At 42.7% G+C, this 17,230-nt stretch overlaps 1 protein-coding gene across 13 annotated transcripts in view; it reads left to right on the plus strand.

Annotated features, from left to right (window-relative positions):
• Nucleotides 1-1,626: 1,626 nt before the first annotated feature.
• The window catches only part of CASK (calcium/calmodulin dependent serine protein kinase), a 150,815-nt gene continuing 135,211 nt past the window's right edge, over nucleotides 1,627-17,230 (plus strand). For 3 of the 13 annotated variants that reach the window (XM_072137777.1, XM_072137781.1, XM_072137786.1), the window contains exon 1: nucleotides 1,627-2,299. In XM_072137777.1, the coding sequence (XP_071993878.1) occupies nucleotides 2,241-2,299 (59 nt within the window). In that variant the 5' untranslated portion in view covers nucleotides 1,627-2,240. The remainder of the gene's footprint in view (nucleotides 2,300-17,230) is intronic. The other 10 variants (XM_072137782.1, XM_072137787.1, XM_072137790.1 and 7 more) reach the window with 5 other exon arrangements.

A 17,230-nucleotide genomic window follows, 5' to 3' on the forward strand; every position in this document is an offset into this window, starting at 1 on the left:
GTGTGATGCGAGTTCATCGCATCACACTCGCTAGTGTGGAAGGGGCCTTATACTTCTACATCTGTTGCAGCTACTAGTGCCTTTTATATGGATGACAGGTTCTCTTTAAAGGAAACCTACCATTTCAAATGGTAGGTTTAAGCTGCAAACACCGAGCACCAGCTCAGGGTGAGCTGGTGCCGGTGCTTAGTTTCGTTAGTGTTAAAACCGCGGTATCGCGGTTTTAACACTTTTTAAACTTTATAGCAGAAGCCGCTTCGGCGCTGCGCGCGACCGTGCGCGCGCAACGCCAGCGGCATTTCCTGTGTAGGCGCGCGCGCGCGCACGCACGCAGCGCCGAAGCAGTTTATGCTATAAAGTTTAAAAAGTGTTAAAACCGCGATACCGCGGTTTTAACACTAACGAAACTAAGCACCGGCACCAGCTCACCCTGAGCTGGTGCTCGGTGTTTACAGCTTACACCTACCATTTGAAATGGTAGGTTTCCTTTAAAGGAAACCTACCATCACAAATCAACCTAATAAGGTAGATCTGATGGCAGGTTCCTTTATTTACTTGCAGCCTGATGCTTTTTTTTAAATAAAACTTTTAGTTGCACAGATCTATAAAAAAAAAAAAATGTATCTTATAAATATTTAAATTATCTTTGGAGGCTACTGGGAGTGGAGTAACCGCACTGTGGAGCAAGAGCTACTCCATGCCCCAGGAGTCTCTTTCGATAGCTCCTACAAGTAGTCTCGCTGTAGCAGCACATACTCATCCGCAAAGCCGGTGTTCTGCGCATGTGCTCGTGGGAGTGGAGTAGCCGTAGCTCCAGGTCCACCGCATGACTACTCCACGCTCCAATAGACTAAGAAAAATGTACATAAGATAACTTTTTATATAGATTTGAGCCACTAAAAGTTTTACTTAAAAGAAGCTTCAGTCAGCAAGTAAATAAAGTAACCTGACACTACATCTACCTTAATAGTCAGATCCGTAGGTTTCCTTTATTGTAATATATGTGAACCCCCCCTGTACCCGCCTGGGGGTCTCATCACATCAGGTCACTGGGAGCCCAACGACCAAGAAAATAAAAGTTCACCCACAATCTTAACTTTTAGTGTAGAATCAGAACCCAACAAACCCTAAAATAAGGTAAGGAGGACCCTGAGTTACTGAACAGATGTGACCAGAATCTGTATCATTTCATAATTCCATCCTGAGAATGTGGAGAGACTACATCAGTGTGGTGAATGAGGAGCCATGACTGGGAGTAAGACGCCCCCTCACTAATAGGGCCGTTCGTTTGGGTTAGTGGCTGCATCCTTCTGCTCACTAATAGATGTCAGCCTGTCTCAGTGCTGGCAATGGCAGCCCAGCATCCAGGAATCCCAAGTCTCCCATGTGATGAATGCCTGCCTCTCAGCAGCCGCCATTGAAGCACCGGCCTGCCACTCTCACGCTCACACAAGCCATTGGCTCATCACCACGCACAAGCTACTCCCGCGGCTTCCTATTGGAGAACGTAAGTCTTATAACAGGACACCGCTACCGGACTATGAATCCAGGGAAATGAAAAGCCAAGGGAATAGTCCTTGTAGTGAAGTCTGAGCTCCCGAGGGCGAGATGTTAATGGGATGACCCAGCCCTGCATCTATCTCTCTAACAGCCACCCTCTCGCCGTGCACGTCGTCGTGCACGCGCTTCACGTTCACCTTTAGGCTCTCCCGGGGGCGCGCATAAGGCCCGTCCCTATTGGAAGGCCGGGGAGAGGTGGAGAAGGCGTGCTCGCTCCCCGACGTCATCTACGACATGAACCATCGCGCGAACGCGCACGGCTCTGCCTCCTACTAATATCAGCTGAGGAGGAAGAATCGGGGCGCGCTCCCGCCTCAGGTTTGAAATGTGGGGCACGGTTATCTGTGGAACGGACACCGCCATTTAAAACCGGGGACGCGCTGCTCGTGAACGGCGGCAAGTCGAGGCGCGGTCTCTGTCCAGTGTGTCTCGGCGCCGGGAGGCGCTCGGTTTCCTAGGGATGGCGGAGCGCTGGCTGAGCGGCGGCCCTGAGATGTAGAGCGGCCGCCTGCCGCGGTCCATTGATGAAAGGGAAGCGCCGGGTGTCACCTTCGTGTCCGTCTTGGTGTCATTGTGCTGGGATTTGTGCAGCCATCCTCCGTTTGGGACCTTCTACCTCCCCTGCTGGACCTCGTTTGTACAGTTCTGTGGTGGTCTGATTGAAATCCCCCCTCAGGACCATGGCCGACGACGACGTGCTGTTTGAAGATGTGTATGAGCTGTGTGAGGTGATTGGGAAGTAAGTTGTGCCTATAGATGAGCGCCTATATATGTCTATACTGTGTCTGCACGATGACAATGCTGGACACATCTGCTGCAATGCCCCCAGATGTTGGCTGGGCGATCCCCGGCTTGCTCTAGGCAGGGCATGTTGCAGTGCTGGATTACCTGTGTCTTATCCACCCTATTCACACCAATGATGATTGTGCATTAGCTGGATGTGACCATATGGCTTTCATGTGAGGCGGGACAAACCTAGGTTTTCCATCCCTGTCCCTTGGCAAATGGGAGTATGTGACAAGCTGTGCAGAGTTGGGTCTCTCCCTTAAGATGGCTTTCCTCCTTCAAGGGTCCTGAGGTTTGACAGATGCTAGCCTTGCAGTCAAAGGGCTGTGCACTTGCATTGCAGGACTGGCATCCCCTGTGTCCGCCGGCATGGATCTGCATCATGGTGGCAGCCTGGATTTGCAGAGTAATTCTTGAAAAGCGATTTCATTTTCAAGTTATTAGAAGTAGGTGGTGGTTGGACTTGCTGTGCATGATTTCTTCAGTCATTAACGCCGCCCCCTCTTTCCATGGCTCTGCTGAATATGTCAGTGTGTACATGGTGCTATAATGCACCGGATGGAGTGCTAGTGCATGATCCTAGGATGTGATGCTTGATTGTCTATTGTAGGATCCCAATCGCTCTCCATTCATGAGCAAATCTCTGTGCCCTGTGTAAAGTGATTGACTGGAAAGTAGAGCTTTAATTCAAGTGTATTTGTCTGGATGTGTGTAGATGGACTGTACTTGTTAATTATTTTTTTTTTCATGGTTTTGTCATTGGAGGAATTGCTATCTCCTTAGGAATATGTGTCAAGTGGTCCACTACTATCAGAACATTCCCAGAACTAATGAAATGTCGATGGAAGTAGTGATATGTAGGCGCCCCCCCCCCCCATCCCTCCGCTACTTCGTGTGTTGTAGTCGTAGTCTTACATCTTTGAGTTTTTTTTGCACAGGTCAATTTTGAGGCCATAACAATGTTGGGTGATAAGGATAGTGTCTCTGGCGTGATAGCAGCAGTGCGCCTCCAGTGTGCTTTTTGAAACAATGTTAGTTTTGCAGGTAAACCTTTATTGCAGAATAAAATGTTAACTCTCTTGTGTCAAGATATGCATGCATTCCCTAGTTACAGGATAACCGATAAATCGGTGATATGCAAAAGAGGTGGTGGGCCCATGACATTCTCCATACGAGCAGGACTTTTGGGTATGTGAACCATGAGGAGCCTTGGGTGTTAGGCCCACTGCAATCATACATTTATCACCCATCCTTAGGCTAAAGAATAAGAATCCTTCTTTCCAGCAATATGGAAAAACCGCCAGGGCTGGATAGGAGGGAAGGTTGTTGAAGAGCACGTATTATGCTTCATGTAAATAAGTGAAAACCTCATTCAGCAAGTGACCTACTCTGACGCGGGATGTCACTTCCGGTTATCAGGGGTCTTCACTTCTGTGTTGTTCCCTGGTCTAAGGAGGTCACTCAATGCCTGAAGCTTTGTATTCAAGTATAAAGGACATCTACCACCAGGATGAAGGATTGCAAACCAAGCACATAGACATGCAGGCATGTGCCTTCTCTTGAAGGATCCACTTTTGTTTACAGTCTATAAAACTATAGAAATGAGCCTCATGGGCTCCTGGCTCCTATGGAACACGGGCTCATTTGCATAATTTTAAAGTCTGGTTAAAAAAAAAAAAGCATAAGGAGCTTAAATAATATCTATCACCTGATTATCAGTGCTAGACTGTCATATTTTGGATACTCATTACCTGTAGGAGATGATGGAACAGATTACAGACGGTCCCCTACTTAAGGACACCCAACTTACAGACAACCCATAGTTAGACAGACCCCTCTGACCTCTGGTGAAGCTTTGTGAATGCTTTACAATAGTCCCAGACTGCAATAATCAGCTGTAAGGTGTCTGTAATGCAGTTTTATTGATAATTCTTGGTCTCTTGGTCCCATTACACTAAAAAAATGTTTAAACTCCAAATGTCACTGGGGCCAAAATTTTTTTTTTTGGTCTGGATCTACAATTATAAAATATACAGTTTCGACTTACATACAAATTCAATTTAAGAACTAACCTCCGGACCCTATTTTGTACGTAACCCGATCTGAGGCGCTCAGATCCTCCTGTTGATGTTAGCCGGATGTCTGAGGACAGTGGGGCTGGCCAGAGGGGTGAAAAATAAGCAGCTGGGGGGACATGGGGTCGTGCAAAATTATGAAGTTGAAGAGCCATGAGGCTCTTGGGTGATGTGAGCCTGAGTGCCTTAAAAAGGACCTGTCGCCCATAATTTCGGCACTAAGAGCTGCTTACTAAAGTAACGTCATCTAACGCTGCGGCGGGGACAATGTAAACCGCTCTCGGAGCTGTCCAATGTATTCATGAGGGGACGGGGTTGTGGCATGGTTAGGGGCGGTGACTGTGCATGACGCGCGGCAGTCACCGCCAGCCTATGGAGCGAGCGGGGCTGTCCGGGGAAGAGGCAGCCCCTCGGACCACCCTCTCATGAATATGTCAGACAGCTTTGCGAGCGGTCCGACGATTACACTGTACACTAACACCGCAGTGTTAGATAGCGTTACCGGAGGTTTCAGGTAACGCTATCCTTCTAACACTGCGGCGTTTGTTCAAGCACTACTTTAGTAAGCAGCTCCTAGTGCCGAAATTATGGGTGACCGGTCCTCTTTAAGGTAAGTTACATATTTTTATAATGTTATTTTCTTGGCAATAACGGAGCCCAGGTTTTTGCTGGACCCTGTTCCATCATACCCTACAGGTATCGAGCATTCATAATGGCCTTCTACCACTGGTAATCCGGTGGTAGTTGCCCTTTAAAGGGCCTTTCCTGCCAGAGGGGGCACACGCCAATATGTCACTGTTCTTGATCTACAATCCTTCATCCTGGTGGTAGATGCCCTTTAAAGTAGTTTTTCTGAGTTGAAAGACAGGCCAAGTATGTGCCCAACCTTCATTATATTCTATGGCAAAGTTCGAGGTAGCCGTGCACTTTGTTCTTCCTCCTGCTCCATCAGTAAGTAAGATCGGAATCCCTTTAATCCAGGTCATGGGGCTCCCCTTCTTGTGATTGGTGGGGTTCCTAGCAGTCACATTGTGTAGAAAGGGGATAACTTCTAAATTTGGGGACATCCGACCTTTTTACCCCCTCCAGCATCTTCGCTTTTATTCTTCATTTAATAGTTGCCACTCCACTGAGCCTTTGTACGTTTGGAAATAGTTCTCTAGCCCACGCAGTTTCTGAGCACTCAATCATTTAGACTATGTCAAGTGGGACGGCCTTGGACCGCCTACCTGATGTTATCCACTATAGATTGCTTTCTGGTTGCGATAAGGCACTGATTAACCAGTTTTGTAGGGTAAAACGAAGACTCCTCTGGAATGAGTAGATGTCAGTTTTTTTTTTTTTTTTTTTTTGGGGGGGGGCAGGAGATAAAAAGGCCTCCTATAATGGAAAACACTGATGGCTGTTACAGCCACTGTTTACGTCTTTGCTTGCACCATTGGCTGCATTTCTACTGAAACACTTGCTATTGAAAACGAACGCCATGTGTTTTTCATGTAAGTAATGTAAAACCTAGGTTTCACTAGAAACACATCTGTTGTCGTGCGAAGCTCCTTCCCTCGGCCTTAGAATTGCATTTCAAACCCAATTCAGACTCTGCATAATCAACCCATAGTAAAAATGAGAACTGTCCTATGACGAGCAGTCTTTCTGCAGTGCATCTCTTGTGCATTACACTAGGTAATGTGCTGCTGCATAAATTGAAAGTAGCCAACAGACGAGTTGATCGGTGTCCTGTTCACACACGCCAGTAGTTGGTAATGAGTGTTCATGCGCAAGCTTGTATACCAGGTCATTGGTCTGTGTCAAAGGGTTTACGCTTTCCATCCTTAAAGGTCATCTACCACCAGGATCAAGGCTTGTAAACCAAGCACACTGACATATTGACATTTATTGTTGAACAAAAAAAAAAAATCAACCTCTGTTAATATACTGTAGTCATGTGGTGCACCTCTTCCATGTACAACTATGGTACATTTAACAATCCCGTTATTTATGAATAAAAAGCAACATTTTTATTTAAAGACCATTATATCAATAACTTCCTTAATGAGGACCTGTCACCCTAAAGCAGTGATGGCGAACCTTTTAGAGCCTGAGTGCCCAAACTTAAACCAAAAGCCACTTATTTATTGCAAAGTGCCAGGACAGCAATTTAAGCAGTAATTCATTTCTCCTCGTTCTTTGACAACTTTCAATCCTTCAGCCTCCTAAAGACACCAATGCATTTAAAAGGAGGAGGGCAAATTCGCCTATCATTGTAGGAAGATTCTCCAGGAAGATTCTTTGAGTCCTGTCTGGTGAACTTCATGATGGGGTGATGGCCTGGGTGCCCACACAGAGGGCTCCGAATGCCGCCTCTGGCACCAGTGCCATAGGTTCGCCACCACTGCCCTAAAGTAAGCAGCTCCTAGTGCTAAAACAGACGCAGCAGTGTTACACTGCTAGCGTTATCGGAAACCTACAAACGCTGGACCGCTCTCAAGGCGGTCCAGCGTGTTCATGAGGGGGGCGGGTTTAGGGGCGGTGACTGCCGCATGACTCGCTGCAGTCACCGCTGGCCTATGGAACAAGCGGGGTGGTCCGGGGAAGAGGCAGTGTCTCAGACCGTCCCCTGGTGAATACGCCAGACCGATTTGAGAGTGGTCCACCATTTGTAGTGTACAGCGCAGCAGTGTTTGTTAGCGTTATTAGTGGTTTTCGATAACGCTAGCAGCGTAACACTTCTGAGACTGTTTTAGCACTAGGAGCTGCTTATTTTAGTAAGGTAGCTGCTAGTAGCGAATTTGCAACAGAACAGTTAGTGCTGTTCTCCGATGAATTTATCTAATTATCCACAAATGCTAATGTATGGCCTGGGAGGTGCTGTACTAGGTCTTATTTTCAGGGGAGGCCTTAAATTTCTAAGCTTGAATAAAATTGCACTAGGCCTTATTTTCAGGGAGTGTCTTATTTTCGTGGGAAATGGGGCATAACTACAATGTGTTTTTTCCTTCCATTTCACTTTCACTGCAGCATGCGTCAGTCGTACGTCATTTGACCCCCAAAACACGCTTATTTGCTCAAAAATGGAGGAAATCGTAAGAATCTGAGTCTTCCCAACATATCTTTGCAAGACAAAGTGGCAAACTTAACGCCCTGGGGTAGGCACAAAATAATACGCAGATACACTCCAAGGTGCAAAAAAAAGTGAGGGAAAAAAGTTGAAATAAAGATGCATGTCCCCTTTAACCCCTTACCGACATGTGACGTAATAGTACGTCACATGTCGGGTCCCGGTACATGGAGAGGGCTCGCGGGCCGAGCCCTCTCCATAGGCGGTAAGTCTTTGCTGCATATTGCACATGGTAATGTATGAGTAGTAAAATCCCCATATACTGTCATACTGTAGTATGGCAGTATATGATAGGATCGATCAGACAACCTAGGGTTAAAGTACCCTAGGGAGTCTGAAAAACAGTAAAAATAAAAATTAAAAAAAAAGTTAAAATTAAAAAATTATAATAAAAAAACCTAAATATTCAAATCACCCCCCTTTCCCTAGAATTGATATAAATAAACAATAAAAATCATAAACACATTAGGTATCGCCGCGTCCGAAAATGCCCGATCTATCAAAATATGATAACGGTTTTTCACTGCGTTTAACCCCGTAACGGAAAATCGCGCCCAAAGTCGAAAATGGCACTTTTTTGCCATTTAAAAATTTTTTTTACAATTCTATAAAAAGTGATCAAAAGGTCGTACAGTCCTAAAAATGATAAAATTGTAAACGTCATCAAAAAACGACACCACCCACAGCTCCATACACCAAAGTATGAAAAAGTTATTAGCCCCAGAAGATGGCAAAATCCCCCAAAAAAATTTTGTACAGGAGGTTTTAATTTTTTTAAATGTATGAAAACATTATAAAACCTATACAAATTTGGTATCCCCGTAATAGTACCGACCCAAAGAATAAAGTAGACATGTCATTTGGGGTGCAAAGTGAAATCCGTAAAATCCAAGCCCACAATGCGGTTTTTTTACCAATTTCACTGCATTTGGAATTTTTTTCCCGTTACACGGCATGAAATATTAAATACCACCATTTTGAAGTGTAATTTGTTACGCAGAAAATAAGCCATCACACAGCTCTGTACATGGAAAAACAAAAAAGTTACAGATTTTTGAATGTGGGGAGTGAAAAATGAAAACGCAAAATCAAAAAAGGGCCGCGGCGGGAAGGGGGTTAAAGGACCTCTACCAACAGGATGAAGCATTGTAAACCCAGCACACTGACCTACTGGTGTGTAACCCCTGTAGCACAATCTGCTCTTCAAGCTTCTTATGCCCTTTTTTTTTTTTTTTTTTTTTTTTTTTTTTCCAGCTGCATTTTAATCCTGGTGGTGCATGGCCACCATCTTGCATCCCGTCGCCACCCCCGTGACGTCATTGGGGGCGGCCATCAGTTGCCATGACAGCCTCGACTGTCTGGTTTCTGCAGATTCATTACAATGAGCCAGTAGCTCATTACAGGCAGTCCCAGGGTTACGTACAAGATAGGTTTGTTCTCAAGTTGAATTTGTATTTAAGTGGGGACTGTATACTTTATAATTGTAGAGCCAGGCAAAATTTTTTTGTCTGCCTGACTATTGGATTTTAAAAAATGTTGGGTTGTCATAAGAACCAGGATTACCAATAAAGGTTAATTGCAGACACCTTTGATAACTGTTACAGCTGTTTATTGTAGCCTAGGACTAGCATACAGTAAATTACCAAAATCCAGAGGTCCGTTTGTAATTGGGGGCGATCTGTAAGTCTGGTGTTCTTAAGTAGGGGACCGCCTATATTAGGAATACTGAGCAAAAATGGCATGTACTATTCAGTAGTATTGCAGTATATGGTAGGAACAATTAGGCCAGCTAGGGTTAATGTACCCTCGAGGGTCTAAGAAATAGTTAAAAAAAAAAAAATCTTACATTTTATTTGATATGAATACAAATAAACAGTAAAAATCATAAACCTGTTAGGTATCTCCACGTCCCAAAATGTCCGATCTATAAAAATATAAAGTTTTTTTTACCGGCGAGAATGTCACATTCAAGTGCAATTTGATATGTGGACAACGAGTCCTCACACAGCTCTTCACATGGAAAAGGTGAAGGTGGGGAGTGAAAAATTAAAACACAAAAACGAAAAAGGGCCTTGGCGGGAAGGGGTAAAGTCTTTCTTTTTCTGAGATGCTTTGACTTCATGTTGGAAATAAGTCATCTATTTGGAGCATGGCAGTTTAAAACGGGTGTGCGTGTTTTGCAGGGGTTTTTTTTTCCTGGCCTTGATCTTCTGTCTCCACGACCGTAGTTGGTCCCTGGATCTGGGACCATGGCTAGTGACTCCGTTAGATGGATCCATCATTGGCCTGAGGGAAATATTTTGCTGCAAACCGTTCTTTTCCTAATTGTCAAGATCAAGGCTCCTCCCTCAAGTGATAATATGGCCTTGTAAATGAGCTTATTTCATCCTCCGTAATATCAACTCTCCTGTTAGATTGTTCACTTGTTTCCCTCTATAAATATCCACTTAATGGAGCGACAGTTTGCAATTTTAATTTCTCCTAATCTATGCTATTCTGAAGTGCAGGTGCTCTCTAATAAAATCCTTCTAGATGAGCTGAGTGTGCTCCAAAGCTTGAGGATCAAAGAACAGTTTCTTTAATATCTAGTGTGGATTTAACTTTTTTTTTTTTTTTCCCCAAAATCTATTTGCTGCTATAATTATAAAATATTTTGTTTCCGTCAAGTTAAATTATTCATTTGAGAAAAATTTAGCAATTAAAGGAAACCTACCACTTCTGATGGTAGGTAGGAGATGTAAACACCGGGCACCAGCTCAGGGTGAGCTGGTGCCGGAGCTTACCTTAGCGAGTGTTTTAAACCGCTATATCGCGGTTTAAACACATTTTGATTTACCTCTCCGAGGTAGCGTCACGCGCGCACGGCCGCGCGCAGCGCCGAAGCTACCTCGGAGAGGTAAATCAAAATGTGTTTAAACCGCGATATAGCGGTTTAAAACACTCGCTAAGGTAAGCTCCGGCACCAGCTCACCCTGAGCTGGTGCCCGGTGTTTACATCTCCTACCTACCATCAGAAGTGGTAGGTTTCCTTTAAGTTGTTTGAATTGAGCCTTGATACCACACTTTATCCCATTAAACTACCAGAACCCTCAAGTAGGGTGATAAATAAGCAGAGTAGTCATATTTTGCCTGTAATTTACGGGGAGTGTCACTTCAGATGCCTCCACTTTGGTTCTGTAGTACCTAGGAACATGCTGGTGTCATATTAAAGATAATCTCCTCCCTCAGATCGAATCAGTGCTTCTGTCATCTACCAAACCCGAGATATTGCCTTTTATCCCCTTAACTACCTGGCCCTTTTTTTTTTTTTTTCCCATTTTTCACTCCTCACCTTCAAAAATCTAACTTTTTTATTTTACATGTACGGAGTTGTGTGATGGCTCGTTTTCTGCGTCACAAATTGCACTTGACAACATGGAATATTAAATACCATCACTATGTACTTGGAAGCGGGGGAAAAAATTCCAAATGCAGTGAAAATGGTGAAAATTGTTTTTTTTTTTTTTTTTTTAATTTGATCTACGGAGCTGTGGATGGTGTCGTTTTTTTTTTTTTTTTTTTTTTTTTTTTTTTTTTTTTTTTAAACTTTTGATGAAGTTTACAATACTATCATTTGTAGAACCGTACAAGCGTTCGATCACTTTTTATTGGAATTTTTTATATTTTTTAACTTTGGGCGCTATTTTCTGTTACGAGGTTAAACACAGTGAAAAACCGTTGTAAAATTTTGGGTTGAACATTTTCGGGCGCGGCAATACCGCGATAAACTTTTTAATTTATTTTTACTATTTTTCAGACCGACCCCCCCCCCCCCCCCAGGGTACTTTAACCCCTTAACGACTTGGCCTTTTTTAGTTTTTTCACTTTCATTTTTCACTCACCAACTTCAAAAATCTATAACTTTTTTATTTTTCCACATAAAGAGCTGTGTGATGGCTTATTTTCTGCGTAACAAATTGCACTTCATAGTGACTGTATTTAATATTCCATGGCATGTACTGGGAAGCGGGAAAAAAAATTCCAAATGCAGTGAAAATGGTGAAAAACCACATTTGCGACGTTTTCTTGTGGGCTTGGATTTTACAGCTTTCACTCTGCGTCCCAAATGACATGTCTACTTTATTCTTTGGGTCGGTACAATCATGTGGATACCATATTTGAATAGGTTTTATAATGTTTTCATACATTTAAAAAAAATTAAAACCTCCAGTACAAAATTTATTTTTTTTTTTATTTTGCCATCTTCTGGCACCAATAACTTTTTCATACTTTGGTGTACGGAGCTGTGGATAGTGTCATTTTTTGCGAATTTTGGTGGCGTTTTCATTACTATAATTTTTGGGACTGTGCGACCTTTTGATCACTTTTTATGAAATTATTTTGATATTTTTCAAAATGGCAAAAAAATGCCATTTTCGACTTTGGACGCTATTCTCCGTTACGGGGTTAAACATAGTGAAAAAACTTTTATATTTTGATAGATCAGGCATTTTCGGACGCGGCGATACCTAATGTGTTTATGATTTTTACTGTTTATTTATTTTTATATCAGTTCTAGGGAAAGGGGGGGTGATTTGAATTTTTAGGGTTTTTTATTATAATTTTTTTTTTTTTAACTTTTTTTTTTTACTATTTTTCAGACTCCCTAGGGTACTCTAACCCTAGGTATTCTGATTCATCCTATCATATACTGCCATACTACTGTATGGCAGTATATGTGGATTTTACTCCCCATCCATTACAATGTGCATTTAGCACACTCCCCATGCATTACAATGTGCAATTAGCACATTGTAATGCATGGGTTAAAACGAAGTAGCCTCGGGTATTCGGAACACCCGAGGCTACCATGACGACGGATCGCCGCTCCCCGTGACGTCATAGGGGGACGGCGATCCACGACAAGATGGCGGCGCCATCTCTTTGAAGCCGTCGGCAGCATTGCCGGCGGCGATCGAGGTGAAAACACCCGCGATCGGTGCTAGCAATATGCAGCAAAGATTTACCGGCTATGGAGAGGGCTCGGCCCGTGAGCCCTCTCCATGCACCGGGACCCGGCGCGCGCCGTACTAGTACGAGTCGGGAAGGGGTTAACGTAGGTTTTCTGATCAATCCTACCATATACTGCCATACTGCAGTATGGAAGTATATGGGGGGTTTTACGCCGCCTTCATTACAATGTGCAGTGGGTAAAAATGACCCTTCAGAAGACCTGAGGCTGCCATAGCAGTGGATTGCTGCTCCCTGCTGACATAATGGGGAGCAACTATCTTTGGGAAGATGGCGGCGCCCATGCTGTCAAAAATTCAAAATGCAGAAATATTGACAAGAAACCGCACTTGCGCCATTTTCTTGTGGGCTCTGTTTTTACGTCTTCAATGTACATTTATATAGGTTTAATTAGGTTTTAATCGCTTTTTCAAAGAATTAAACCCTTTTTACTATCTTTTGACTCCAATAACTTTTCATACTTAGGACTACGGAGTTGGCTAAGGTGCCATTTTTCTCCGGGACGAGCTGACATTGCTACCATTTTGAGTACTGTACGACCTTTTAGATCATGTGTTGTGAAACCGCAAAATACTGTCGATTCAGACATTTGAGCGCAGGGATTCATCGCCAGGAATAAGTTTTTTGTTTTATGTTATAGGGTTTTGGGTCATTTTAATGAACTTTATTTTTAACTTTTTATTTATAAATTGATTTCATGTGATCACTAGTTCATACTAATGCACTGCAACAACCATTTATTGCAGGGCATTAGAAGTTTCAGCCTGTGCACTTGCGTAGGCTGACTGGCAGCTACTCGGGCCAGCCAGGAGCTGGACTGAGCAGGCACTTGCCAATGACCAATCCGGGGACCTTCGTTAGGTCCCTGGCTGCCCGGCAGTGAAGACGGCACTCTGCGATTGCATTGCAAGGTGCCTGGAGGAGAGCCCCATACCTCTGCAGGTACACAGATCTCAAGGTCACAGCATTGACCACAGGATCTAACTGGTTAACAGCCGGATTGGAAATCATTCTTATACAGACTGTTAAAGCAGGGTTTGGTTGGGCCGACTGAGAACTAAGGGGTTAAAGGATATAGATGGATATAAATATTTTTTGTTGTATTTATAAGGAGCTTTATCTTCAGTAGGTATATAAGGTATATAGGGGTATAAGGTATAGTAGGTAATATACATCTTGTAACCCATGCTATACACAGCACAGCTCTATTGTTCCTTTCCTTGTGAATGTCATAATGGTAGAAACTTTCATTCGCCAACCCACTGCATAATGTTGTGTGCAGAAAGCCTTAGGCTACATGCTCACAGCTGCACCTCGCCAATGCACATGGCCAGAGCAGGTCCTATTTGCCTGATTCACCCTCCCTTCTCTATCTCTTGTATGAGGAGACTGAGACACAGGCCGTTGCAGCTGCACCCCGCCCCCTACCACCGAGAAACGCCACACGTTGCTGCCAATCATTCAGGTAATAAACTATTATCAAGTACTGAAATAATTCAGAATACTACCAAAGGTATTTTTTAAAATTTGCATAGAATATTGGAACATGTCACCAGCTAAAAATGACATTCCTGGTGACTGGTTCTTTTTAAGTGGCTTGTTACTGTAATGTAATAAAAACAAAGGTCTAGTTGTGTAAAGGGCTCCTGATGGAATCCTTTACTCAATGCTCTACCATGTGCACCATTATACTTTCATATTTATACCCAGAAAGATATGAAGAAAGTTGCATGGCGGGAGGTGTATTCCTACATCATGCAGTACTATAAAGAAGCTGCGGTTGTCAGATGTATGTTACCTTTGATCAGAGGAAGCTTTAACCCCCTACACGCAGAGGTCACACATGACTGCGACATTCAAGGGGCTTTTACACTATATCGGACCTCCGCGGCACTTACCGGGAGCTCTATGGCTTCAATGGCAGACCCCGGGGCTGCGCGATGTACAACATTATTGGACTGGCTCGGTGAGCGTTGTAAAAGCAAAACCCGAAAAACTTGCCAAAAATGTTAATTTTTCATAAACTCCCTTCACAAAAATGTTCTAAAAACTGATCAATGGAGTTGTTCGCCAAATTTGTAGCTCTGAAAAGGACAACATGTAAAATATAGGCCGTAAACATGTCTCCGAAAAGATGATACGAAAATGAGATTTTCTCTATACAGTCCGTCCCCAGGTTACGTACAAGATGGGTTCTTAAGTTGAATTTGTATGGAAGTCAGAACAGTATATTTTATTATTGTAACCCCAGCCATAATTTTTTTTTGTTCTGTGACAAATGGATTTAAAAAACTTTGATTTGTCATAAGAACCAGGATTAACAATAAGGTTTACTGCAGACATCATTCATAACTGTTACAGCTGTTCATTGTAGCCTAGGACTAAAGTACAGGCAGTCCCCTACTTAAGAACACTCGACTTACATACGACCCCTAGTTACAAATGGACCTCTGGATATTGGTAATTTATTGTACTTTAGTCCTAGGCTACAATAAACAGCTGAAACAGTTATCAAAGGTGTCTGTAATGTGTCTGTAATGAAGCTTTATTGTTATCCTGATTCTTATGACAACCCAACATTTTTAAAATCCAATTGTCACAGAGACCAAAAAAGTTCTGGCTGGGATTACAATGATAAAATATACAGTTCCGACTTGCATACAAATTCAACTTAAGTACAAACTTACAGACCCTATCTTGTATATAACCCGGGGACTGCCTATACTGTAAATTACCAATATCCTGAATTCCGTTTGTAACTAGGGGTCGTCTGTTATTTAGTAGGGGACTGTCTGTATTTTTCTTCAGTAAAATTTTTTTTTTTAAAACTATATATCGTATATACTCGTGTATAAGCTGTGTTTTTCAGCACAGAAAATGTGCTGAAAAACGTTGCCTCGGCTTATACACCAGTCATAAAAAATATTTAAAAAATAATAAACTTATATACTCACCCTCCGGTGGCCCCGATGTGCAGCGCTGGACACCGCCATGTTTTTCTCCCAGGCGGCGCCTAGTATGACGTCAGCAGCGGCGCGTCATACTAAGCGCAGGCCGGGGGAGAACAATGGCGGCGCCCAGCACGAAGTTAGTGAAGACAGAAGACGGGCGCGGAAGCCAGAAGAAGACCCGCGCCGACACCGGGGGAGCAGCGCTGCACGTCGGGGACACCGGAGGGTAAATTATTATTATTATTATTATTATTATTATTATTATTATTATTATTATTCAGGCTGTATACTACTGGGGGCAGGCTGGGCTGTGACCAATGCATTTCCCACCCTCGGCTTATACTAGAGTCAATAGGTTTTCCCAGTTTTTGATGGTAAAATTAGGGGTCTCGGCTTATACTTGGGTTGGCTTATACCCTAGTATATACAGTAAATGAGGTATCACTGTAATCGTAGTTAGCTATAGAATAAAGATAATATAATTTTTACGGTAGTGTACGTTCCCAAAAAAATACAAGAGCAAAGGAAACCAGAATTTAAAATTTTCTTTTCCTCCATACATTCAAGAGCTAATAAAATGTCATCAACAAGCCAATGACCTACTAAAATGAAGCTTTTGTAAAGTGCATCTCATGTCGCAGAAAATAAGCGCTTGTATGTCCAAATTTGCAGAAAAAAAATATTGTACGGTATAGACAATAAAAAGTATCCATGCATAATCTGCTCTGAATGGCACAGATTCCCTTCGATACCCTGGCGTGTGCCCATACAGCAGGTTACCACCACATATGGGGGATTGTTATACTCGGGAGGGATTAAGTATTAAACTTTGTGGAGCGTCAACATAAAGCAGACATTCAGTTAATTTTGGTTATCAAGTTTTTTGCTGTTTATGGCGCTTGTGGAAAAAGTACAACATTTTGAATTTCGTAAATTGAGAATTTTTCCAAATTTTTCACTTTTTTTTTTTTTTTTTTTTTTTTTTTTTCAACGCAAAACGTGCCACCAAAATTTCCCAACTAACATGAAGTTTAAAGTTTCAAGTCACTTGGATATGTTAAAGCATTCTGAAGTTATAACCACTTGTAGTGACGCAGGGCAGCTTTGATAAAATGAGCCGTGTCAGGAAGGGGAAAAATGGCTTTGGCGGCAAGGGGTAAAGCACAGATATCTTGCTATACTTTCTCACTTGTTCTGATGAGCCAAGAGATTTACACTACAGGCGGTCCCCTACTTAAGGACACCCGACTTACAGACAACCCATAGTTACAGACGAACCCCTCTGCCCACTGTGACCTCTGGCGAAGCTCTCTGGATGCTTTAAAATAGTCCCAGATTGCAATAATCAGCTTAAAATTGTCTGCAATGAAGCTTTATTGATAATTCTTGGTCCTATTACAGCAAAAAAATTTGAAACTCCAATTGTCACTGGGGCAAAAAAAAAAATTGTCGGGAACTACAATGATAAAATATACAGTTTCGACTTACATACAAATTCAACTTAAGAACAAACCTACAGTCCCTATCTTGTATGTAACCCGGGGACTGCCTGTACTTTATTATACTTTGATGCTTAAAATACAAAGTAAGATATAAACTTCTTATAATGTTAGAATTTATTTGAGCTACTTTTGTCAGACAAGTTGATTCTTTTTAATGCTTAGTAATGTCTTTGGTGGCTATCAGCATATGGGCTATAATGAGATTGAGGGGAAACTGTTGACTCCAATTAG

Source organism: Engystomops pustulosus, chromosome 2, assembly GCF_040894005.1.
Source record: "Engystomops pustulosus chromosome 2, aEngPut4.maternal, whole genome shotgun sequence".
Lineage (NCBI taxonomy): Eukaryota > Metazoa > Chordata > Amphibia > Anura > Leptodactylidae > Engystomops > Engystomops pustulosus.